Source organism: Mustela nigripes, chromosome 14, assembly GCF_022355385.1.
Source record: "Mustela nigripes isolate SB6536 chromosome 14, MUSNIG.SB6536, whole genome shotgun sequence".
NCBI lineage: Eukaryota > Metazoa > Chordata > Mammalia > Carnivora > Mustelidae > Mustela > Mustela nigripes.
In genome coordinates this window covers 72,638,150-72,665,583 of record NC_081570.1, presented here as the reverse complement: position 1 = coordinate 72,665,583, position 27,434 = coordinate 72,638,150, and the positions used below count along the sequence as shown (strand labels likewise).

At 36.6% G+C, this 27,434-nt stretch overlaps 1 protein-coding gene across 1 annotated transcript; it reads right to left on the bottom strand.

The window, feature by feature from the left end:
* Positions 1 to 1,091: 1,091 nt before the first annotated feature.
* On the bottom strand, positions 1,092 to 24,809 carry LOC132002082 (calcium-activated chloride channel regulator 4-like; the record flags this gene model as incomplete). The annotated part of the gene is given in 19 exon segments (XM_059377098.1): positions 1,092 to 1,462; positions 1,823 to 2,056; positions 3,404 to 3,574; positions 5,410 to 5,677; positions 6,292 to 6,327; positions 6,329 to 6,417; positions 6,420 to 6,504; positions 9,060 to 9,166; positions 10,444 to 10,621; positions 13,364 to 13,591; positions 15,536 to 15,753; positions 15,959 to 15,968; positions 16,113 to 16,290; positions 18,174 to 18,199; positions 18,201 to 18,272; positions 20,213 to 20,316; positions 20,319 to 20,370; positions 20,522 to 20,590; positions 24,654 to 24,809. Coding segments are annotated over 19 exon segments (2,652 nt in total), but the record flags the coding sequence as incomplete, so codon positions are not given.
* Between the last annotated feature and the right edge of the window lie 2,625 nt (positions 24,810 to 27,434).

Here is a 27,434-nt window from a genome sequence, read left to right as displayed (position 1 = left end):
TTCTACTGCCAACATAGAATTTTAGGCTTTTATTCCCTGTTTGGTAAAAGGCCAGATGTCTTATACTTATCCCTTTCCTACCTTTTCTCCATAAAGCTTATAACTATGGCTTTCCACTGCGCTGAAAGAATTCCTATGTAAGAGAGTAGGTGCTTTATGTCCCATGTTGTTTGTATCATTATGGTCTCTGGCAGATTTGGCCATGGATTATAATGTGAACTTTAATGCTCTTCCCAATCTACATTCTCTCTTTAATTGATTTAATTTAATTAATCTCATTTATTACTTTGGTGTAACTTTTAGGCTATAATTGGAGTAATAATTAAAATGTTATATTTTAAATTTTTTAGTTTTCTTTCTTTATCTGAAAGCAAGGGCAGAAGACAGTACCTTCAATAATTCTTTCCTATAATAAAAGAAAAAGTACACAGGGAGGAATGGCTTTTTAACTGGAAAAAAAATATATATATATATGAATGATTGTATTGAGCTGAAATCAGGAAAAACTGTGGTTTGACAGATGGTTATTGATTTTTATTTACTAGTATTTTCCATGTCAATGAATTATAGTAAACATGAACTTATTCTTGTTTTATATATATTAGTATATAAGTGGAGACTTTAGGTGAAAGCAATAATATCAATTTAAACATAAAAGTACCAAGACCAAATTTATTTTTTCTCACGTATTATTTACTTGCTCTCCTACACTTGAATTTTGGCTACTGAAATAGATAATTTTAACTTCTTGACAGAATTTATTGTTCTTTAATTTATTTATTCTTCTTGAATTTTTGTTCTAGATAACTTTTGTATCAGAAAATCAACATGAATATCAGGTATCAATATAAAAAATCTTTATTCATCATTCTTTATGACAAATAAATAAACAAAATATTTGAACTTTAATATTAACTTATCAATTTTCCAAGTACCCCTGGACATTTATATTTAATCAAAGTATCCCTATTAGAACTCTTAAAATTATTTTTATGAATTCATGGTCACAAGAATGAACTTAGAAATTCAGTTTTTTGTTGTGTTTTTTAAAATCCTGTTCTAGGTCTTCTTGAAATTTTTTTCTTGTGTATGATACAAATGGTGGCACTTAAAATAAAACTGACAACTGCCACAGATCCAACCACTAACAACACCAAAGAAGAAATGCTAATTCCGGAATTAGGATGACTTTCATCAGAACCAGGTTCTGCTTGAGGAATAAGTAAAGCTACTTGTGCAATGTTGGATAGTTTTGATCTCAAATTGCTTTTATCCACACTTTGAATGGGAATAAATATGTGAGTTGTATTTTCTTCTGAGATATTTCCTGGTTTAAATGTAAAGGTTTCTTTGGAGTTGGCCTCGTTTGGTAACAGATCAGTAATGCTTACTTGGAGAGCATTATCAAAATTGTCTCTTAGGTCCAGGATTCTTCCACTTATTTTTATGATACACTGTTCAGCTAAGAAAAAAAAAATTAGGTATATCTTAGAAACTGGAGAATATCATGTTAAATTCTTTTTTATCCATTCTCCTCAAAAATGTTTAGTTGTGCAAAGCTTATACTCATAGCCAAAGTCTTACTAATTTTTCAGTGAAAGCTTAATTGATTTTTAAACTCCTAAATGCTATCTTCTTTGTCCGAAATGTGTACCACTTTATAATGTGTCATGTTTGATTGATTTGAAAATATCAGATTATAAAATTAATACTTCACTGAGCAGTTAATTAAAAATTCTTCTCCTCCCATCTACGCTTATACCCTTGCTTTTGCCATGAGCACCTTTCACTTAATCAACACTACATGTCATTTCATCCTTACCTTTTCCAACATCAAAATTATCTCCTAGTGCTGTCCATGTTAGACTGATCCCATCCCCCTCAAAGGTGGCCTCAATGTCCATGATTTGACTTGGTGGGTACAGGTCAGGCAAGGAAAGTTTTGAAACATTTGCAATCACAAATGCACCTCCAGATGCTGTTCTAGTGAAACTCTCCAAGGCTGTTTGAGTATCCTCGTCAATTTCAACTCTTGGTGGATTCCCTTCAATTTTTCCTGCATTAAAAATTTGCAGTATTTAATGAGAAAGTCTATACTAGTATTTTTAGAACTAAATGAATTAAATTCCTCATTCTACATTTCCCTGCTCCTCCCCTTTTTTCATATGTAGTGAAATATGAAATGTACACAGTCACATTTTACTAAGTTTGGTGACAGAGTCATAAACATCCAATTGGTGGCAGAATTTTTTCTTTAGCATCCTGACCAGGATATTGTGGGATAGAATTGGATAACAAATCACTTTAGAATTAAAGCTGCACTGAATGGGAATAATGTTATATAATTCAATATATGTCCTTTAAAAAACAATTGCTTTATTTCTCAAATTATCTTCAGGCTAGGAGTAAACCTGGGGAAATTTTTACTGTTTCCCTTTAAACCATTTGTGCCAGGCTTCTCTCTTCCTCCCTGCTACAAGTCTAAGGAATAATACTTCAAGTTATATTCCGATTGCCAAAGAGAACCCCTAAAGGTCATAAGATAAGGGACAAGCTGAAGGAAAGCTAACAAAGAATGCATTCTTAATCCAAATAGTCATCATCTTACTCTACACATTTTTGCTTTTGACTTACTAAAAACATTCAAAATAAATATTTACTTATTTAGTATCTTTATAAACTGAATCAGGTATCTATGTAACCCGAAAAATAAATTCTGCCACAAGCGTGTATTTAGGTACATAACCCATTTTTACACACATTAACCTGTTTTTCTTCATCTTGAGTTAGAAATTTGATATATTGTTGTTGATGTTGGTGAAATACCAACTGAGTATTACTCCCACCTTAAAAGACCACCAGAGACGTGAGTCAAAGCCAAGCAGCAAGCAAGGGTCGTTTATTGCAGGTTCGAACCTGGACCTCTGCACCGCTGGTTGCCGATAACACGGAGAGGTCCAGAGCTGGGTTGGTGCAGGGTTTTTATAGACAGATACAAACAAGTTTCGGGTGGGGCTGAGCTGATTGGTTGACAGTTTGAACAGGCATACTTGGCGCCAGCGGATTGGTTCAGGCGGCCCGCAGGCGCGAAAAAAGCAAGCGTTTGTACAGAAGCGAAACTAGCAGGTTAACAGGATAAAAATGCACTTCTAGCCAGAGGGGTTCTTTTGGTCTCTCATTGGTTTGGTGCTCCAAACTAATATATAATGGCTGACAATTATTGAGTGCTTGCTAGATGCCAGACCCTATACCAAAGCTTAGGTTATTTCGGAGGCAAACACAGTATGACTGAGAACTTCATTTCAGAAATGAGAAAAGCTGTACTTTGAGTTGTAAAATTTTCGAAGCTTTAATCATGTTAACTCACAATTATTCAAGCCAGATATCAGATATCATTATTTACCATCCACTACCCATCCTGGTATATGTGCAGCTCTAGTTAGTGGATGCCGTAAGTATTGTGCAGCCACATTTGTCCCTCTGTGAGCCCGTACTTTAAAGTTATATCTGCCGTTTTCTGAATAAGCTATAAAATATCTGGAGTACACCCCATAATTCTTGAAAGAATCGGTACATTGTCATAGAAATGAAGGAATAAAGTACTATTGTAAAGAAAAAGAAAAATTGTGCATTTTCTAAGCCAAGCATATGGACTTTATAAGCACATCCCCTCAATCAGGCTATTTTGTGGTTGACTCATTAGGGAATATTTCTATTATGCTTTACCAACCAGTATCTTGTTAAATTGATATACATTTTTGTTGTATATATGCATATATATATAAATCAGGTACTTATATATGTGTAGTAAATACCTTCACTTTATCAGCTTCTATGCAGACTATTATAGTACTTTTTTTACATATTTTAGCCAACTGGTTTTCTTACAGCTCTTACCTAAACACATAATTATCTCATCTCCTGTTCAAATCAAAAGGATCTCCACTAAGAAAAAGCATCTGCGTAGGATTTAATTCTTACCGTAGTCACCTCAAAATGACTTACTTTGACTTCAGCTACTTTTTGTTTTGTTTTGTTTTGTTTTTATATCCTTACCTCTTGCTCTATGATCCATTAACTCCCTGGTCTGGTGATGGAAAACCCCCATTTATTATTAGAATAAACATTTAGGTGAGCTAAGGAATATTATATCATAAGTATATTTCTTGGTATCACCAATACTAGAGTTATTCATCAAATTGCAAACACCTTTCTCAGGGGTTCAACCTCTAAGACAGCAGTTCTTGAAATGGGATCCTTAGACAAGCACTACCTGCATGCCTCTTGATCATATTAGAAATGCAAATTACTTAGATCTTCGAGGGAAGGGCGTAGCATTCTGTATTATAACAAGCCCTTCAGGTGATTCCTTTGCAGGCTAAACTTTGAGAACTTCTGCTCCAAGTCATTGTTTATCACCAACACATTCTTAGGTAAAGGCATACCAGTAGCCATCTGGTGAAACCTTGAGAAATGAAGCAAGATGCAGCTTAAGTTTTAATGTAGCATGTCAGGGTTTGGGAAAAGAGGAAAACTCAGGAAATAGTTGAGGAAAATATTATTATATCCGATGATGGCACATAGATGCACCAAAGAACATTTTTACCTTCTAAATTTTTCACAGGGCATATGCTATTTGATGATAGGATTATAAATTGACTGAATTAATTACATTGCAAAAGATACTGATAGAAAATTCTGACAACTCAGAAGGTTATCAGTATGGTAATTTCCTTGCTCACTGCCCTCTCAAAAGAAGGATCAGTTCCCAGAACAATCCAGAGTCTGGGAAAAAGGTACTGTTCACCCATACAGACCAGGGAAACAGAGCATGGCCAACTCTGTGTCTTGTTTTCTGCTTTTCAGACCTGGTATCTGATGCTCTAGAGATGTCTGCATCTGTTTTGGTGGTTCTACCTGTCCTTGGGCCTCAGTTCCCGAGACTACATGTTGTACTTTTTTCCAGCTGCTGGGAATTACTCTTACCTGTTTCCCCCTTCTCTGCCAGGGGCTCAAGTTCTATCACTTAACGCCATCTGCTTGCTTGTGTTTCACTCACTCCGCCTGGGCTTTCTTAGTGATTTGTGCCTAAGAAATTATTGTTCGGAATTCTTGCTGTTCTCAACTTCCTGAATCAGACCTTCCTGACTGATAACAGACATTGGTTGTACAGATGACAAAATAATACTGACAGTAAATAACGTTTATTGAGTGCTTACTATATGTAGGACACTTGATGTGTACTTCATAGGTTTTATGCAGACAGAATTTCCTGCTGGTCCTCCTGTTCATCCATAATTTACATCAATTCTTCTGGTGTCTGTCCTACTGCCCCATACTGCTGCAGGGACCCATAACATATCCTGAGTTATGAAATTACAGACTTATTCATAAAAAACTGTGAATTACCTGCACCGTTATCCAAAAGTTCCAAAACTTCTGTTTTTCCATTATTTGATTCAATAGAAGCAGTCACATTGGCTCTAAGAACTGGCACATTCCCTTGTAGAACTTCTGCATAGACAATCACTGGACTGGGAAAACTGTTTGTGTCTTTGTTCATTTTAGCATTCACTGTGATTGGAGGCACAGAAGAATTGGCTGCCTGAGAATTTACTGTAATAGTTCATGTTTCTGGGTATGCTTTGGGTTGAAGACTGTAAGTCCAAACACCCACCTAAAAATTCAGGAGAAATATAGTAAGTAGTCAAAATCAGGCTTTTCTGTGTTTTCACTATCCAACTCTGAAATAAATTTTATAAGCATGTTACTGAATACACAGGTTTTCGAGAGTTTTGAGGGTAAAGGAGGAGAACTGAGGCAGTTTAGACAGGGCATCCTGGCTATTGTCATGCATGATGTCCAAACACTGGGAAAAATAAGTTTGGGAAAGTTTGCCTTGATCTTGGCCTTATTCTTTGACCTCGCTGTCCATAGATCCTATGATCTGGTGATGGTACTAAAGAATGACTCTATAGCTATCTAAACACCAATTTGCACAGATTCTCCTTTCATTGCCTCTTTAAAGTTCTTAGCCTACCTAATTTGTTTTCCTTCTGTTTCCCCTAATGTATACATTTTTTCTTCCTTTTTCCTGCTATCATAATTTTGGAGACCACATAGGCATAGGAATTACATTCTATTTTATTATAATTTTGAAGATAATACAAATATTGACACCCATAGTTGTTATAGTAAACAATGTATTTTCAGCATATTTATTTTCACCATAAAGCATTTATTTTCACCATAAAACAAATGTGGGAGGAAGCCTAAAAGCTAACTGCTTACCTCTGCAATTCCTGGAATACTGAGATAGGCCATTTTTGGAAACTGCATCCCCTGTGAAATTTCTCATTGGTGTTCCATTGGGATCCCAGAGAGAAATAACAGGAGCCTGTCTGGTCCATGTGATGAGAATGTGTCCTTTCCCACAGTGCTATCAATTATTACAGTGCCATTCATCCAAGGATTATTGTTGAGTGTTAATCCCATACTTTCAAGCTGTTTAAATATATTTTAAAAATTAATGACTAGAGAAGAGAACAATTTTATTCTGTTTTCATTTTTCATGAAGTTTTTAATTTCTGACCTGAGAACAAGCTTATATAGTGCATCCTACTTTAGGCTTGTGATCTCTCTGAAAGCTGACTGGGATGTGACAGTCAGATAGTGTGAAATACAGAGTCTCAGGAAAGGATAGCGTATAATAAAAGCTTTAAAGCAGGAGAATGGGTTTTAGAGTTGGAGATATGACCCTATTATTTTTTTGCATTGTCTTGGCAAACACCCACTCAAGTCTTTAGCAGTGAAGAATGCTACAGCCTCAGAGAAGAATTAGCTGTAGGGTATAGGTGTCTGCACATGCGTGTGTGTGTGTGTGTGTGTGTGTGCGTGTGTGTGTGTTTTATCCTCAGTTTTATCCATCTAAATGATTAACTATAAAAAAATACTTATTGTGGTGGCTAGAGTATTTGAGTAAAGACACAGTAGAGAGGGGCCTCAAGAGAGACAATCAGGACCAGCAAATAATGAGACAAGGAAACATGGATTTTTCTCCTGATGTGAAATCTTGAATAATTTTCACAAATGAATGGAATGAGTAGCATCAGACAATAAACATGTCCAACAAGAGTGGAAAGGGGACAAACTGTGAGGATTGGAATCCTGTAAAGAGATGTGAAAGATAGGATGTTCTCTGAGAGGAGCTTTGAAGAAAGTTTTTCAAGTCTTTGTGGGTGGCTCTTCATCAAGGAAAGCCAAGTCTGTCCAGTGACCAAGAAGGTGCTTTCCCTAAGTGTGTCATTTTAGGAATGATGGGAAGTGTCTTTTCTATTCTAAACCAGTCTTAAACAAAAATATTTTCATACCAGTGCTGATAGAAGAGAGTGAATTCTACCACTGAGACATCATTGTAATGACAAAAATCTCAGTCCTATGTGAAGTGAGCATGTGTTTGAGTGGACCAAGTATTATCAAGTTACATCTGAATTGAGTAACTTTTTCAGGTACCCCATGAGGAAAGTCTAAGACAGTTGGAAGGCTTTGGCTACATGGTAGTACTAGGGGGAAATGACTGAGTAAAGAGTGAGATGCAGCCTTTTCTCTGTATTCTAGCTGCCACCATCCAAATTCAGGTTCCCATCTACTCAGATTATTGCTACATACCTCTAACTATTCTCACTATTCTCTCCCAAGACCTATATATCATTTACACAAACCCAGGTTAACATTTCAAAAATTTCTTTTATTTTTGTTATTTCTCTACTTAAGGACCTATAGACATTACAGGTGAGGGGAACAGAAATTTCTGCCCTTTCCACATCATTTAGAAAGCCATTCTTGAAACTTTGAGTGTATTCTGCATGCATGTGCCTCCTTTCTGGATGATATCCCATATTTTGCTCTTACTTTTAAAACCCCTTTGGAGTATTCCATTTTAATGTCCCACAATCCACTCAAAACCCAAGGTTAAAATAGAGCCGAAAATAATAGCCTCAAAATCACTTCTCCCTGTTTACATGTCAATTTTATCAGTGTTTTCTCAGTCATCCAGATTGAAACCTGGAGAATAAATGAACTTTATTCTCTTTCAGTTTATTCTCCATACACTGCCAAGCTAGATCTCAGATCAATTTTTAAACTACTTCCAGGGTGAGGCTGCAGACTGCAGACCCAACTTCCAAACCGATCTGCACATATTGTCTTAACTCTGAATCTTATACCTTCTTACTCTTCATTGTTGGAGAATAGAGGAAAATAGATTTGTTTTGGTGATCCTGGCAAGTTGTAATGTGGAAAGTGACTTAGTGAACTGGAAGGTGAAATTACATGATACACACTTGGTAGGAATGGATATTGATAGAAATAATTTTGTAAAAATATTTTGAAGGAAACAGGCTGTGTTGACATTTTACATGAGATGTGAATGAAGAATGAAGGAAGTTGTCAAAATTTTTTAATCTAAATAGAAAATGGTGGTATTGTTGAAACACAAATGAGAAAAGAAGTAGAATTCAGAAGAGAGATGAATAAAATAAAAAGTCAGTGAAAAAAGTGGTTGAAGAAGTAAGATAAGCCCTAAATTTGTAGATATGCAATGATAATTCACTGTCTTTTTTCTGATAAATTATTTCCAAGATACTTTGTTTCCATTTCCAAACTGGGTTCTTAAACGCATTCATCTAATTTAAATCTATTTCACAGCAGTGACAAGTAGAGGAAATCTTGGAAGTGTGAGATACTTCTATGCATTCATAGACAAATGAAAGCTATCTTACAAGACAAAGTCTATTTTTGGCAGAAAATTTAACATGGTTGAGTTTTGATGTTATCCCTTAACCAAACTCTGTGGGAAAAGAAAAAATATATATACATATATACTTCACTACTTAATTTAGTCATATTTAAAAAATAATTTCTATTTCATACTGAAATTTTAATTTTAATTAAAAGTGTACTTTTAGAAAAATATAGGACTCAAAACTTGTAACAACTGAATTATTTTTTTGGTTATGGCTAAATGTAAACACAAAGACCTGAGGAGTGGTGACTCTGACCTGAAGAGGCTGTTGGGAAAGATCAGTATTTCCTGATGCAAGAGCCCCAAAAGCATCAATGAGGCTGTTGTTCTGGGCTTCATCAGAAGCACAAAAATGGTTTCCTCCTAAAATTAAATACATTAAGTAGGCTGATTTCTAGAAAATACATACCTATCACATTTTAATGGTTAATAAGGTAGCAGGGTAAACAAAATCATAGTTTCAGTATATATTATTAATATAGAACAAAGTCAAGTATGTGTAAAGATTAACAATAAAATGTTAATTTAAAACTGTCATAACTAGGAAAAGTAAGCAGTCTTTATATCCCACTTACAGAAATATTCCTGGCTGAAATGTGTGAAATAATCACAGAATATGAAAGAAGATGTTATAATTCCATGTATTAGAGCTCACAAACTATGCTGCCCTTTAGGGTAATTATTGACTTTTAAGATACAGTTATGGTAGTTCTGGCCTTCAGATTTTTCAGCCAAAGTGGGTCAGAATCAGTTCAGAAAAGTTGAAGAGCTGTCATATTGAGGTATCCTGACAATAACTGGCAGTGGGGAGATAGAAAAGTGGTATGTAATAGAGACAAATTGAGATGGACCCTTGGAACAGAAATAAATTTTATAACGGCCATGAAAGTACTTTGAAATGATGGAAGTTTGTGCAACTAAGCATTAAAAAACAAGTATATATTTGGTAGCATTAGAAGTCAACCCAATACAATAATTCATATTCACAATGTTATAAATTTTGTTTATTCTACTACGTTTAAGAAGGCACTGAAAACATGTGGTCCATTTTCATTCAGTCTCTGTACCCAAGATAACATCTACCCTGTAGTTCATCAGGAAATTTTGTTGTTATTTAGATTTTTTCAGCCTGAGCCTCTATTAATCCCATCTGGCCCCTACCCCCAATCCCAAAGCCTATGCCCTGGTTTCATGGATTTCCCACTATCTCTCCACTATCACCCAACATGATTTTTTTGCTCATGACCTGATCATCTTCTCGCACTCCTCCTGTCTCCAGAAAAAGTAAACCTTGTTCAAGGCCCAGCTCAGAAGTCACCTCATCTTTCATTCCTTCTTTCTCTGACTCTGTACAAACCTGGGAGAATTTATGGTTCCTCTGCTCACATAGTGCCTTATTTCTGTATATTTCTCCTGTCATGAAGGGATGTTATCTGATTATGCTATTTGATTAGTAGTTTTTTATGTCTCTCCAGCCAGCTGGATTGTGAGCACCTTGTGAACAGAGATCAGGTCTGGTTTGACCCTGGTTTCAAGGTCTTGCAGAGCACCTACAGGGCAAGAGCTTGAGAGAAATCATTGTGAGCCTTTACACTTATGCATTGCTATCAAAGGACTTATATATATGGGTCATATTTCACCCGTTATAGCACTCATCTCTATGATGGCTTGATCAGCAGATGGTCCCAAAGCAATCAAATGAATGATAGCCTCACTTTGTTTCACTTCATCAATACAGTTCTTTGCAGAGTTATCCTCCCCATCAGTCAGCAAGACAATTTCAGATCCATTTATTTGAGGGTATACTTCTCTAATTACCTGCAGATACAATCAGAGCATAACTATTGGTGTTCCTAGACCAAAAGACTTACAGGATACTAGAAAAAATGTGCGGAGAAAATAAAAGTGTGCAGAAAAGAAGAGATAGCATCTGCTTTAAATAATAGAATCTACAATCAACAACTTTTAGGAGAACTTAAACATGATTTTATTTTCTGTCTGTCTGCTGCAGGGAATGTTTGCTCAAATGAAGTTATGTGGGTGCAGGTTAAATGACAATGACATTTCAGTCTGAGGACTCAGGTCAATCAGATACCAAAAATATAGCTGCAGAATGTAGCATTAAATAGTTCTCTGCTTTCTCTGACTAGATGGCACTCTAACAAGACTTTAGTGTATAAAATTTATTGCATATACAGCTAGGTGCCTTAAAACTCCACCTCTACTTTTTTTTTTTTTAATTTCTTTTCAGTGTAACTATTCATTGTTTTTGCACCACACCCAGTGCTCCATGCAATACGTGCCCTCCTTAATACCCACCATCTTAATACCCTCCACCTCTACTTTTAAAAAAGGTTAATGATTTCAAATTAGGGAACCGTTAGTATGTTTATAAAGAAAAGATATGGAAAGTTCTAAACAGGTCAAGATTAGGAATCTTGTTATATAACTTTTATTTTACCTCTAGTAGTAATGAGCACAAAACTAAGAGTATTAGTGGTGCTCAGAGAATACATGAATTTTATTTATTGAAATTGAGTTCTATTTGTGGCTTGAACCCATTTCTTATAAAGCCAAATAGTTTGAAACTCAGAGTGCTGAATCTGGGTGCCTATAAGAGAGGATAAAAAGAATTTATTTTTGGTTATAAACAAATGACATTATCAGTGGCTTTCATGAACTTGAAGTGGAGGTGTGTATAGATTTGCAGAAGAGGGTTTGGATAATGAGCACTGAGTATTATATAAAACTGATGAATCATAGACCTGTACTTCTGAAACAAATAATATATTATATGCTAATTAATTGAATTTAAATAAATAAAAAAACAAAAGAATTTAGAATTTAGATATTCCTAATAAAGCTGGTGTCAGGGAACAGAGTGACCAGACTCATCATAATTTTTGCATGTTTTTAGGTGAACAATGGCTTTTATATATTGTAATATATGTGAAATATGCTCTGACATACATTAAAATCAGACTAAAAGATAGAAAATGCTTTATACATTTATTGCATTTATACAGCATTCCCATCACACTCCCTTACAAGTCTGAGTGAAATATATATTTATGAATATATAATGAATATATATGAATATAATTATGAATCTTATTTTTATCCAAATATGCATGACCATTGTAATTATTATGACATTTGTGAAATATATATTTACTATATAATATTTTTCTGTATACATAAATATAGCATTTTATTTAATCTTCATAATAGTACTATGAGATAGGCATTCGTGTTTTCTTATATTTTATAGATAAGTCACTGGGAGTCCGAAGAGATTGCAAACTTTGCCTAAGATCACATAGTAGTAGGTGGTAGAGCCAGTACTCTGATGTTAAAATTCATGTTCTGACCAGTATTCTTGACCCTAATCATGACTAACAGCCCCTGCTACATCTGCTTTGATAAACTTCAGTTTTCCCCAGCTGAGTGTCATAGAAACTGAAATGAAGATTGGCCAAAAGTGGAATCATACCATATAACTTACTTCATTGTCTTAGGAGTTGTCAAGTTTTGCTGCCCAAACACACATATCTATTTAATATTTATTGAATACCGACTACTTCGTGGTAACAAAACAAAGCCCTGACTTGATTTGGTTTATACTCTAGTGGCATTTTAATAGTCATTTATTTACCCATCAGTTTATTCATTGATTTACTGATCCATTAAAAAATAATTCAATAATTTTTTTCTATAAGCTTAGTCCTGTGCTTCTTTGTATTAGTCATGTTAAAATTAGGCAGTATGTATGTGTGGCAGCATTTAACATAAAAATGTCCTAATCATACAAAAAGAAGAAACTACAGTTTGGCTATTATGGACTTTGCTGCTATGAGCATTGGGATGCAGAAGGGAACAGAGAGGGAAACAAACCGTGAGTCCAGGAAACAAACTGAAGGTTGTGGAAGGGGAGGTGGGTGGGGGGATGGAGTAACTGGCTGATGGACATTGAGGAGGGTTCTTGATATGATGAGCACTGGGTGTTACATACAACTGATGAATCATTGAACATTATATCAAAAATTAATGACATATTATACACTGGCTAATAGAATTTAAATAAAAAAGAATCTAGGTGAATGGATTATGAGGTACAAACTTTAAGTCATAAAATAAATAAGTGATGGAGATATAATGTACAGCATAGGGAATATGGCTACTAATACTGGAATAATTTTGTATAGTAACAAGTAGTTAACTAGACTTTTCTTTTTTTTTTTTTTTTTTTTTTTTTTAAAGATTTTATTTATTTACTTGAGAGAGAGACAGTGAGAGAGAGCATGAATGAGAAGAAGGTCAGAGAGAGAAGCAGACTCCCCATGGAGCTGGGAGTCCGATGCGGGACTCGATCCCGGGACTCCAGGATCATGACCTGAGCCGAAGGCAGTCGTCCAACCAACTGAGCCACCCAGGCGTCCCGACTTTTCATTTTATAATGTATAAAAATATCAAATCACTATGAAACTAGTAAGGTATTGTATGCAAACTAAACCTTATTTTTTAAAAAAAGAACAAACTAATTTTCAATATGGTTTGCACCTGAAATGTTGATCTAATTCCAGCACAGATGGAAGTTCCTCCATTAGCTTCTGTAGTTAAGCTCTCCAAGAAGTTGTTTCTTTCCTTGCTGCTTATTATTTGGATTAGATTTCTTTTAATGTTGGTGGTACTATCAAAGTGCACCGTTCCCACCCAGGATCCATTTTCAATGGTCTGCAGCAGGAAATGTTTTGTTGCTTGATTCATTTGATTCAGGCGATTAAAACCCTGAATAAAAAAGATCAAGAAAAACAACCAAAGCGTTTTCATTTGGGAAATAATAGCAGATTATGTAAAATGAGTGAATAGTATTTGTTGTTAATTTTTTACCAGTAGTAATTAGTGTTATTAAAGAACACAATTTTCTTTCAATTGATAAAACTGAAAAATATAGTTATACATATTAGGGAACACTTATGGCATAGTAAGGAACGTAGGCTTTAACTAAGGTATTCTTGGCTGCTAAGCACCCAAATTAGAGGTGAAGGATAGGGTGGGGGTTGGGTTGGAATTGGGGGGTGGTGACTCACACCTTAGAGACTGCCTAATAACTCCTGGGATCCTCTGTTCCAGTTGTGTCAAGATGAAAACGCTCCCCAGATCCCACAGTATCAAACCAGACTATCAAGGACTCCATCTAGAGACTGAAATTCCCCTTCCACTTGGGGACTTCCCAAAAGATGAAACTTACTCCAGCTGCAATCTGAGAGTGTCAGTACCTCTCTCCCCCCATTTCCTCTTCTGCTCCTAACCTCTCCTCACCACTTCCCTACCAATGGATTAAATGGAATTAATTGGAATTAATTACCAAAGAACTCTTTAAAATTCACATCCCTCTTTCCTAGGTGAATGCCCAGGATGTAAGCCCTTTCATGCGTTTGTCTTTTCCAGTCCCTCATCACCAACTGATCTGTGGTACCCCCCACCCCCAACACAATCCAAATTTCCCTCTGAACTACCTAGAACAAAGTCATCATGAAAAACTGCTCTTATATCTCCATCTTTGAGGGCTTTCTCTCTACCCCTTTGTTTTACCCTTAAACTTATCTCTACCCGTATCTTGTCCAAAAGAGGTTGCTCATCTTTTCCCAATAAGGAGCTTCCTCTCTCCCCAGCAACACTTCCTAGAACAAATCTATGGATAGGTTCCCAGCATTCTGATGCTCTTTCTGAAACTCTGCTATTGTGGATTATTTCATTCAACTGTGTCATCTTCTGTGCTTTTCAGTAACCACCCAGGCCCCTTTTGTTAGAAGACATTTCTGTTCTGCCTCAAATGTGCCATCCTTCTGGGTCCCTTATCACATATGTCCACTCATTTGTAGTCCATTTCAGCAATTATTTACTGAGTACTTATACATGATAAACTCCGTTTCAGGCAAAAGGAATGCAAAGATGAAGAGAACACTGCTTCAAGTCCTAGAGGAGTTCCTAATCTAGTGGGAGAGAAATGTGTAATTTCAATATAATATATGGTAATAAAGGTTTGCACAGGTCATTGTGGGCGACTGGCAGAAGGACCATTAGTCCAGCCAAGAGTCCAATATGTATGAGTTAACCAGATAATGGGGAAGAGAGAGAAAATTTTCAACTCTGAACTCTTTAAGGATATGAGTTCTATTCCTAGAGCCCTGCACAGTGCCCTCCATTCACTGAATGATAGAAGAAGGAATGAATGGCTGAATCTGACTGTATCTTCATTATAGTGATGATTTTTGTCTGTGTCTTTGAGTATAAAGAGGTCATTTATATAGATTATGCAAATAAGGTAAAGCCATATTAACAATTCTCCTGGTTGATCTTGTTCCTTGACTTGGAATGGAGTTCAGGGGCCCTAATACACTCTCTCCTCATGTCTATTAAGTGTTTCCAGTAGAAAGCATGTCCATGTTAAAAATCTTTAGTTCTGATCCTAAGGCTTTACTAAAGGGTCTAAAAGTGCCTCTCAATAAACTCTCCATTTTCTGGAGCTGGATCTTGGGTTAGGACTTTTTAACTCTATTGCCACACTTCTTCATTTACAATATTTACTGCTCCTCTTGAGATCATCATTGTAGGATGCAACTTGGGCCACCATGCAACTTAGAACAAGCAGGTAGTGTTCAGAGTATTCTTAGCTATTCAATCACTTCTGTGTCCCCACATCCAGGGAAAATGGGCTCATACACTTACACTCATGCTTCCAGACTTATCAAGAACTAAGCACACAATTCTTTCTCTGATCTTCAGCAGTGAGAAGACAGGTAGAGGGGGTGGTGCCACCAAAGATGTTGTGTTTTTAAAATCCTCACAATTGCTGATCACCTCCCATGTACTTCTGGAATTGCACATTTTGTTTTGTAGGCTTGGAGCTCCTCTGCTATGGTTTTCTTTATTACAGAATTCAACAACTTAAAAGGTTAATAAAGTGAAAGAAACTTTTTATATACAACGCATTTAAGATTCAATAACAAATATGAGAAACAAAAAATATGTTTGGCAAATATATCATTTATTTAATGAAATAAGATTTGTTTAAGGAATCATATAATAGTAACAGATTTTGAATAATTGTAATAATAACTAACAGTAGCTAGCTAACACTAGTTAGCTAACAGTAGTTGTGCTTTCCATAGGCCAGTTAATATTTAAAGAACTCTATTATTAATACATCTAATTTATCAGGTAACCTGCACAAATATTTTATAAAGATGATAACATCTCCTTTGAATATAAATATGTGCTGTTAAATTACAGTTGGCATATTTACAGAATTAATATCTCGCATGAACATTATGGTTGCCTTTTCAGTTTGTTCTTTATCAGGGAAGAATTGGCAATCTTTTTCATACAGTTTTGTCTCAGAATCAATCCTGCATGCTCTAATTGTACATCTGTTTCCTTGACACTTATAAACTCTGTTTATACCAGTAATGCCTGTGGAACATCTGAAAATATGTAACAATCAGTCTTTGAGGCAACTTAACAATTAAAATTTTTGAAAATCTTAAGTAGTCTTTCTATCAAGGTTTTTTTTTAATTTATTTTTAAAGATTTTATTTATTTATTTGTCAGAAAGAGAGCAAGCGAGAGTGAGCACAGGCAGACAGAGTAGAAGGCAGAGTCAGAGGGAGAAGCAGGCTCTCCGCAGAGCAAGGAGCCCGATGTGGGACTCGATCCCAGGACGCTGGGATCATGACCTGAGCCGAAGGCAGCTGCTTAACCAACTGAGCCACCCAGGCGTCCCTCTATCAAGGTTTTTAATAATGACCTGTATATCAAGACCTTTATTCTTACTTATGTACTATACACATTCTATTTTTGACAGCAACACTTAAGGGTTCCTACCAGAGCAATTTTGTTTTTCAGGAAATTGCAGAAAGAAATTTTAAGTGGGATGTCTAGTATATGCAAAGGCTGAGTTTCCTGTTGTGATTAAAGCTGCTGCTGTCTGCTGTCCTGTTAATAATAATGGCTGGAGACTCCCCTTTTCCAAACTTCTCTTCTGGAGGTCTTGTGATGATAAATGCACTATTGGCACCTGGAAGGGGCAACTTGTGAAAACATTTACTCTTGGTACTACCTTAGCTTGAAGTTCTTTGTAGAATTCTTTTCAAAGAAGTTATCTCCAAACGAATATGATATGACATAGCTACAAGTGTTTTGGTTTTTCAGGGATATTTTGATCCAAAGTGAAATGTGGCTTAAAGGAAAGATTGAGGTACTGCCTAAGACAGTAGTCTTTACTGGTAGGGACATTTTTGACATAAGTGCTATTGCATGGAATTGGCCGCAGGTTGTAGTGCTTGTGACATATATGCTGGAATGTGAATGTATCCCATCTTTTCAATGTGTTTCCAGTTCAAATTTAAGAAGCAATTACTAGATTTCATTCAGTCATTTAGGGAGTCTCCTAAATATGTGTATGCTTCTAGGAGAATATATGTATTCTCCTAAATATGTGTATGTGTATGCAATGGTGCCATGTTGTCCCAGAACTCATTGAACATAATGATATCTGTGTTAACAACCATGATGACTATTCTATAGCAGAGACTAGACATTTAGGGGGAATATGATATAAACAAATGTAATCAATGTAATACTTCTTAAATACATGTGCTAAAACTGGTGGGACAATAGAGCAGAGGAATGGCCTTCAATGAACTCAAGTATCTTTCAGTTTATACTTTTTCTGATAAGTCCATAGACCCAACAGGGCATCTAAGATTGATTAAGCTGGTGGTATTTAATTTAAACCAACTACCAAAAATCATTTTTCTCTCTTGATCTCAGAGCTAAGAGGCTCATCTATGATTAACCATGATATTTTTAGATCAGTATTTTTAAATGAACTTTACAAATCCCAAGAAATCCTTATCTGCCCCTCTGAAGATTGATTTTTAATTTAGTGTGCATTTACTACTATTTATTAACCATTTTTTTGTTCTTATGTAGTATAAATAATTTTGACTTGGCATATACTATACAACCCCTTACACAGAATACAATTTCAGCACACATGAGTTCTGGCAGCTATGGTAGAGAGGTATAAAAATATGCCAAATTGGCTACCAAAGGCTCTTGAAGTTATGTGTATTTTAAATAGATAAGTAGTTACTGTAAGGTGTATTTTCAAAAAAAGAAGGAGAGAAAAATAAAGAAAAAAAAAAACAGAAGAAGGAAACCCAGAAAAGCACTCTTTGATGACATCACATCTATTATCTGCAATGGGATTAAAAAAAAGAATGATTGGCATTGAAAAGAAATCAACCTAAGGAAATTAAGAAGTTATAACTTAAAGTAATTAAGAAAATTTAAATGGTTATGCCTTGTTGCTTCGATTTTTTTTTTACTTAGCACTGTAGAAAGGTGCTTCTTCATTGTATTCATCAAACAGTCCCCAGTGGAGATGGGCCCACTCATGGACAGTCTACTTGTAGAATAACATTTCAAATAAATGATCATAATTCAAGTGACAAAATTCTTCCTCAAATATTTTAAGAAAGTTTTCAGTAAAAAATTATATTTAGGTTTTAGGTTTCCTAGGCAAATGGAACCAGATTAATAAGTGTGAAATTGTACCTCTCAGTATGGGAGGAGAAAGCCCTCATATCAGTGACTGCAACAGGGATTTGGTGCATGGCAGGTTGTCCTGCCTCCTATGCCCACTTTAGTTTATTAAGAGAGTAGATTCAGGTTCTTTCATCACAAACATAAAATAAAATAGAAGATAAGATAAAATAAAATGGAAAGGATACATAACTATGTGAGGAGATATGTTAATTAGCTTGACTATAAGGGCTCTGTTTTCTCAATCAGGGCATCTGCCGATGGGATTGGAAAGAGTAGTTGTAGAGCTTTTTTTTTTTTTTTTTGCTTTTTTTTTTTAAGATTTTATTTATTTATTTGACACAGAGAGAGATCACAAGTAGGCAGAGAGGCAGGCAGAGGAAGAGGGAGAAGTAGGCTCCCTTCTTGATCCCAGGACCCTGACACCAGGACCTGAGCCAAAGGCAGGGGCTTAACCGACTGAGCCACCAGGCACCCCAAGAGTAGTTATAGACCTTGAGAAAAACAGAAGTTTGAAAATAGCTACTAAGGGGAATAAGAAAGGGGCCCAAGAATAAGTAAGTTCAAATATTGTTGGGTAGATTTGAGAGCTTCCCTGAGCTTGGAAAACCTGTTTATATAATAATGGCATTAGTTTTATAATTTTCTTTCACAGTCTTGGAAATTCATTAACAGGAGCCAAAGGAAACTGGCCAGAAACTCAGTACAGAGGATTTGGCAAGTTGAATGAAACATAAGGAAATGAATGGTGAGGGAATTGAGGTATTTACACTTATAGTTGAAATGACTGATTTTGCTGGATATACCAGCTAGGAAAGGTGCAAAGGATTAGAGGTGCCAAGGAGAACAGACATGATCACACTCAAGTTTGAGGGACAGATAAGATTGAGGTGGGATAGGATGATAGAGCTTGTAAGTTAGGGTGGGGAACAGGTCCAGGTGACAGTAAGGACCAGGGCTAGCTGAACATTTGACAGAGACAAGAGACTTACTATGTGCTCATTGAAAGGTAATGGGAGAAGGAGATTTTAGGATTTAGGAAGATTTCCTCTGAATGTTACATGTGAGTTGAACCTTCCTTTAACAATGATTTGTATCAATATGCTTTAGTGCATTTGAACCAATAATTTTAACTTTTAGATTGAACTAGATGAAATTGTTGTTTTTCTAGGTTAGAGTGATCACTTACAGACAGTTCATCTGGCTAAACCAAACAGGTTGAATGATAATATCAGCAACTAACAGCTTGTGAGTCTTTTCTTTTGGCCAAGAACTGGCATCCTGACTCTTTCTAGCTCGCCTTACCTTTGTCTTCCACGGAAGCAGCTGGTGATTGATTAATATCCAGCTGTGGAGAACTAAAAAATTTAAATCTAAAAAGTAAGTCTTAAAAAATGTATTGCTGGGGGTGTGTGTGCTTTGGTGAGTGCTGTGGGGTGTGTGGACCTGGCGATTCACGGACCTGTACCCCCGGGGATAAAAATATATGTTTATAAAAAATAAAAAATTTAAAATAAAAAAAATGTATTGTTGTCCTGTGTTCAAATTACTATAGACATTGTTCTGTCTACAGTTATATAGATCATCTAACTCAGTGTTTACAACAATTCCACAAGGCAGGAAACATTCTATTTACTGTCTTATAGGAGGTAAGAACAGAGAAAATAGGTCATTTGCCCAAGGTCACACACAATTGATAAGTCAGGATTTGAACCTAGAGACTCTGACTCCAAGGCCTGTAAGCTTAACGTGGATTCAAAGTTGCATGTTAGAATCATTTGCAAAGCATGTATTTTGCAAATTCCTACCTGATGGTCCATATTCATCTTGTTTTTTTCCAAGGATGAAGTCAGGGGTGAAATGAATGTATTCTCCTTTTTCTTCACAAGCTGTGAAGTATATGTATATGGTTCATCTCTACCTGGGAAGGTAGGTGGTGCAGCTAATACATCAGCCTGAAAATGTTTAAAAATATTTTTAAAACATCGGAAATAGAAACATTTGGTTAAATGTTCTAAAACATTTAACTCTAAACCAATCAGTGTACTGCAAAACTGGGGATCATTAGAAAATATAATTTTTTAAGAGAAGCATTTTGCCTCTTACGTGTTTGTAGCTTTCATGTTTTGGCCTCTGACAAGTGAGCAGGATCTCTGCTACACAGTTCCCACTCTGCTAACTGTCAGTCCAAAAATACATCTTAATCTTATACATTAAAGGCTTTGAGTTTTCTATAACCCTTCACTGAAAGGCAAATGCTTTTGTTTGATGTTAAGAAAAATGATGTAAAATGACATAGACTTTTTTTTCCTTTTTAGAGAGAGTGAGAGTGCATGTGTGTGAGCATTGGGGATTGGAGGGACAGAGAGACAGAGGGAGAGAGAGAATGTTAAGCAGGCTCCATGACCAGCATGGACCCCCTCACAGAGTTCAACCTCACCACCCTGGGATCATGACCTGAGTTAAAATCAGGAGTCAGATACTTACTTGACTAAGCCACCCAACTACCCTTACAAAGGCCTGGACTATAGAGTCATCTATTTGGTTCCAATATTGGCATTAGCAACTCCTGGGTAATAGAGTTTGAGCAATTTAACACTCTGAGGCTAGTTTCTTTATCTTTTAAATGGACTATTACAACCTTTCTTTAAGGTGAACATAACATGAAATGAGTTATATAGTACCCTACACATAGGCAGTCAAAAAACTGGTTGGTATCATTATCATTAATAAGTCTTAATAGAGAGCAGCCTTAGCTGATGCAAGCTGAAACAGCCTGTAGAGAAGGGACATAAGAGCTTTTTCATTATACTCTTACTCTCCAGGACCAGGCAGCTGGATTTGGGGCTGGGGGGTAGAGTGATAGAAAAATTCATAGGAGATACAGAGCTTTTTAGAGCAGCTGAAAATATCACTTTATACTGTTCAGTATCCTGAACCCAAAAGTGTAATGATTGATAAGGGAGATAGTAGGAGAAATACATGGATGAATGTTCTTAATGGTGATCTATTCTACATAATCAAAACCACCAAATAACTGAGGGATCCAGGGTGCTGGATGACAATATCAAACTCTTCGTCTTGATGGCAATATCCTGTAACAGTGTTGTTTCCTTCAGGATGGGCTCTTCTCCTCCATGATGCTTCCTGACCTGACACAAGCCCACAGTAGAATTATTCTTCCTCAGGAACTCCAGGGCTCTCTGTCTTGTTCTCTTGAAGAGAGTCCATTATGCTGACTCATATTTATCAGCAAACTGATTGGGTTCAGAGCCATGGGATCAGTCAGAAGCCAGAGTGCCGAGAACGAACGGTCCAAAGAATTGGAGTTAGGAAAGCTAAGAGTTAGGAAAGGGGCTTCAGAGATCTGCTGAAGTAGATTGGGAATTACTTCATCACTGACCTAAAGTGGATGAATCAATTCTTTACCTGTTCCTTAAGAATGCCTTTCCTCATTTTTTGTTTTGGAATATTTAGATAATCAGCCAGTTGTCACATTTTCCTTGGAGCAATTGTTATCTATTCTTCTATGAGATAAAAAATATATATGGTGATTTGAATTGTGGTACAGACTGGAAAAGTAGGTTGCTGTATACAGTTGTGTGGGTTGTGCATTGCATAACTCCAAGGGATTACATTTACTTTGTAGTATCTTTAGCTCTGTGCAACTGCCTTGGGTAGTGGTATATTCTCAAGTCATTGAGGGATTTTACAGACCCCTGTGTCAGAAGACTATGATCCCTTAGGCATGGTAGGGTGCCTAATAATTGTTCTCACAGGCTTTCTGAGCAAAATTTCTATAATATTCTTTCAATATTCCTTCTCAGAATTCCTATAATATCCTAATCAGATCAAAGATAATTAATATTATTATATTCCTATATTTCAAAAAAATAAGTACTTTTAAACCAAAAAGACACATGAATAAAAGGAATAAGGAAAATTGACAACTGACATCTCAGATCATGAGTTATGAGTAAGTTCAGCATGAATCTTACTATGGTCAGATAATATCCCCAAAGTAAGTTATTGTCCTCAAGTTGGTTCACCAGTTAGAAAAAGGAGTAGTTTTTGTTACTTTATATAAGCCAGAACTCAAGCCCAGATTTGTCAGCCTTCAAAGCCTATGGATTGGATCTCAGATGTAATTGTGTGCTACTTAATGTAACCTTAGAAAAATTATTTACTTCTCCAACTACCAGTTTTCTCTTCTGTATAATGTGGATGAGAGATTTTCACAAGGTTGCCTCATAATATAAATGCAAAGACTTTGTAGAGGGTTGGGAAAAATGTTAGGAAACATTGTGTAATCCAGAGGCATGTCTAACTACTAATAATTGAACTTTTACTTGTGGTGTTCAGTAGAAGACATTTTAATAAGCTTTTTCCCCCTATAAATAATTCTTTCAAATACTGATTTCCAATGTTCAGAAAAGTTTGAAACTGACTGATTATTCCTGAATACTAAGAAGCCATCATTCAGAATCAGTTAAATTAACTGCTATTCAAGCCTGTGCTCTTCAGTAAAGAAATCTTTATATTTCCCTGGAATTCAAAAGTTATCAATAAATGAATACCGCTATGCTTCAAGAGTTTATTCAGAGTGAGTAATAAGTGGCAGCCATAGAGTCACCTGCTCACGACCCAGGTCAAGCACATCAGCTTCTGATGGGTAGCAACACACACACAAAAGGCTAAATCAGTGAGCCTAAGGATACACTAGTGGAGGAATTGAATGTAAAGGATTAGTAACTGTTGATATCAGGGACAGGCAGAGCTAATTTGCGTGACTGGAACGCCAATCTCTTTATTACGTGAAATGCTATAATTAGAAGAAACTTTAGAAATCAAATTCTTTGGTGTAGTCTTGGAGAATTTCCCTTCTCCATCTGCACTTCCTAATGTACTCATTTAGTCCCATGGCTTTAAATCTCATTCTACACACTGATGACCCCCAGATTTTTATCTCCACTCACATTTCCCCCTTGAATTCAGATTCCTATCTCCATCTATATGTATGTCTAATAAGCATCTCAAATTCAAAATGCTTCATAAAAAGTCCTGATCTCCCACCTGCTATTTTTTCCCCCATTTACAGTCTTCACCTTTTCAACTGATGATAATTTCATCCTTCTTAATGTTCAGGCCAAAACCCTTGAAGTCTTCCTTGAGTTCTATTTTTCCCTCCCCCTCTCCCCCATGCTAAACCATCAGCATTTGCTAAACCATCAGCAAATCTGTCTATGATACCCTCAGAATATGTTCAGAATTATACCACTTTAATGATCTCTAGCACAATATCCCTATTCCTGGTCACCACCACTTCTCACCTACAATAGCTTCCTACCTGGTGTCCCTTCACACCTCTGTGCTGTAATAGAGCCATACAGGATGAATGATAAGTAGAAGCCCTTTACAGAATTTCTTCAACACTGCAGTCAGAGTGATACCAGAAAATGCATGAAAGAGCATACCCCTCCTCTGCCCAGAATCCTTCCATGGATTCTCACAACACCCAGAAGAAGAAAAGCCCAAGTCTTTCCAGTGGTCTGTGCCTCCTGTGTCTCCCATGTTCAGTTCTCCCCATCCTTCTTCCTTGCCATCATCTCCTGCTGGTCACATCAAGCATGCTTACTGTTCCCTCTTCCAGGTTTTCAGTGGGTTCTTCCCTTACTCATCTCAGATTGCCACTCAGATATCACCATCAACAGTGAGTCCTTTCCTGACTGCCATACATGAAACAGTAACACACATTAGCCTCCCACCCAGCCCCACCAGCACTGCTATCCCCCTTTGCTGATTTACTTTACTCCATGGCAACGTACTACCATCTGACGTGCTATATTTTGCATGTTTTTATTGTCTATATTATATAAAAAGAATGTGTACTGCATGAGAGCAAATAATTAATTAGGGCAAGGAATTAAGTCACTCTTTCATCTCCCTGCTATGTCCTAAGTATTCATTAAATCAGTGTTCAAGGAACAGATGAATTCAATTGCTCATTGAATACAGATGAAGAAACTGAGGATCAGGGAGGCTCTAGGCCTTGTCTCTGGTCTTATGGTCAAACAGGATAGAACCCGACCTTGAACTTCCAATTTCCTCTGCCATTCCAACATTATTTTTACTGTACCATGATGCTTTTAAGCTTCCTGCAGCATTCAGATGTTTCCATAATTATTAACAATGTTTTTCCTTCTCCACAATTCAAATAGAAACCCCATTTCTTTCTTACCTTTATCTGTTCAATTATTTTTCCATCTTCCAGCACTCGAGGGTCTGTAGCAAAGATAATGCCTTCATAGCCATTGTTACTCAGCTGAATGAGGGAAGTATTGGACTCCTGCAGCAGGTATAGGACTAAGAGGAAGACAAAACTTAAGAACCCCATTGTTCCTGTCAAGGCATTCCTGGCCCCAAAGTTGGTTTGTTCAAAGGCTTTTCTTTCACTTTGTTTCTCTCTCCATGTAAAGGTCAATGTTATAATATGTAACAAAATGTTTGACTTCAGTTTACACAATCATTTTATTGCATATTACTGTAAAAGTGACCTAAAGCAGAGATCTGATTTTTTAAAAAAAGATTTTATTTATTTATTTGTCAGAGAGAGAGAGTGTGAGTGTGCACAAGTACAGGGAGCAGCAGACAGAGGGAGAGGCAAGCTCCCCACTGAGAAGGGAGCCCAAGGCCTGCTGGAACCCAGGACCCTGGGATCATGACTTGAGCCAAAGGCAGATGCTTAACCAGCTGAGCCACCCAGGCATCCTGAGATCAGATCTTTTTGTAAAAAACTGCCCATTTTCCTCATGAAACATATTTTCTGTACTTTCTATTTCTGGTTCATTTTCTGCATATAGGAAGACTATATTTTCTATACAGTACAGTGTGAAAATCAATAAAATTTTCTAATTAAATGGATAGAAACAATAATGGGAATGTTGTTACTCCATTTTACAGAGAGAATTAATAAATATTTAGATTATTCACCAAGGGTATAATTAATGGAAGAGAATATAAGATTATTAAATGTAAATAACACCAAATGAGGTAAGGTGGCCTTGAAACCTAACCTAAAATTTATTTTATTTTATTTTAAAATTTAAGGATGTCTGGGGGAGAGAAAGGGAGAGAGAGAATGCAAGCAGGCCAGAGGGAGAAGGGAAAGAATCCTCAAGCAGACTCCCCATTGAGCATGGAGCCCAAGGAAGGACTCAATCCCAGGATCCTCCAGATCATGACCTGAGCCAAAATCAAGAGTTGGTTGCCAACTAACTCAACCACCCAGGCACACCCTAACTTAAAAATTTAAAGACAGACAAATTAAGGAAGATTTGATAGTTATTAAAGTAAATTTTTAAAAATCCTGTTCATAAAGAATGAATAGAGTGTTTTTAGGCAAGTATATCAAAAGAGTGTGGGAGTGCGACTTCCCCCACTCCCCTCTCCGGAGTAGAGGAACTTCGCCTGTGGGTGCCCACCTCCTCTTAGCGCAACTTTCTTGGCTCCCCTTCTCCTGAGCCCTGAAATTTCGAGGGAGAGTGCCTTTAATAAATCTTGCCTTGCACCCACTTAAAAAAAAAAGTGTGGTATATGCTAGTTATTATTGAAGCAAAGTGAGCAATTTTGATAGTTAACATTTACTTAGTGCTTACTAGGGCAGAGATTTCTCAATCTTCACTGTAACTCTCTTAAGTATAAATATTATCTTTTAAAAAAAATTTATTTATTTGACAGAGAGATCACAAGTAGGCAGAGAGGCAGGCAGAGAGAGAAGAGGAAGCAGGCTCCCTGCTGGGCAGAGAGCCTGATGTGGGGCTCGATCCCAGGACCATGGGATCATGACCTGAACCGAAGGCAGAGGCTTTAACCCACTGAGCCACCCAGTATGAATATTATCTTCATTTTATGTGTGGGGGAAACTGCAGCACATAGTTTCAGTAACTTACCAAGATCACATAGCTAGTAAATGGCAGAGTCAGGATCTGAATGCAGCATTCTTACCCTGAAGCCCATGGATTTAATTACTCCACGGTAAAGCAATATGGTTTCACAACACAAATAATATAAGATTTTTTTAGAAAGGGGAGAAAGGGGGTCAGCTTAGGAACTGTACTGATGGATAAAATAATGTCTAATTCTAAAACAAAAGAACCAGTACTCATCAGAAACCCAGAGAACTGGAAATAGAAGACCAGAAAATATATTTAAATTAAGAGTTTCAGTAGGAGGGTAACTATGTTGCATTCTGAACAAGTAACATCCTTACAAGAGGCATTTTATCACATGTGTCTAGACTTTGCCCTTTTAGGCAGTATCCTACACCATCACTCTATTTTCTCAGGAATATTATGAGATAAGTTTACATTTATGAAACTAATATGTTGTACAAGATACAGTATGGAGCTGTTATGCTGGCAACTCCATGGAAATGTGATTATTTGGAGTTGGTAGGGGCTGAGCATTAAGAAATATATCTGAGGCAGTCTTGTCCTGGTTCCCTTGCTGACCTCTCTTCTATTGCCCTCTACCTCTCCCTGAATTCTATCTTGGGGGCTTCAAATAAACAAAGTATACACCCATCCTGTAGAGTTTGTGCTCAGAAAATTGTTTTTGACTGATGGACTCACTGAATTAGTAAATGGTTATCATTTTAACCCCAAATAATGACATATCACAGTGGCTAAACAGAGGTTTGTCCAAAACCTTTGAAAGTTGGAGAAACCTGAGGGACTCAGATCCCCATTGGCATTTGCATGATATTTGAGGAGGTGCTATTACTCCCTCAATAAAAATTGGAGTTAGATTAAAAGAAAGGTGCTTCATCTTTGCCAGAGGGATTGGGAAAATCTCCCCGTAAGACCTGGGCACATGCAGCTCCATGAAAATAGATGAGTATTTGTAACAGTCCCCCTCTACTTGTCCCTGCTGGCACAGAAAGGAATGATGCTTCACGGGTCCTGCAAAAGGACCCCCATGGAATTAGAGATAAATGTATGCCCTTGACTTATTTTCCATC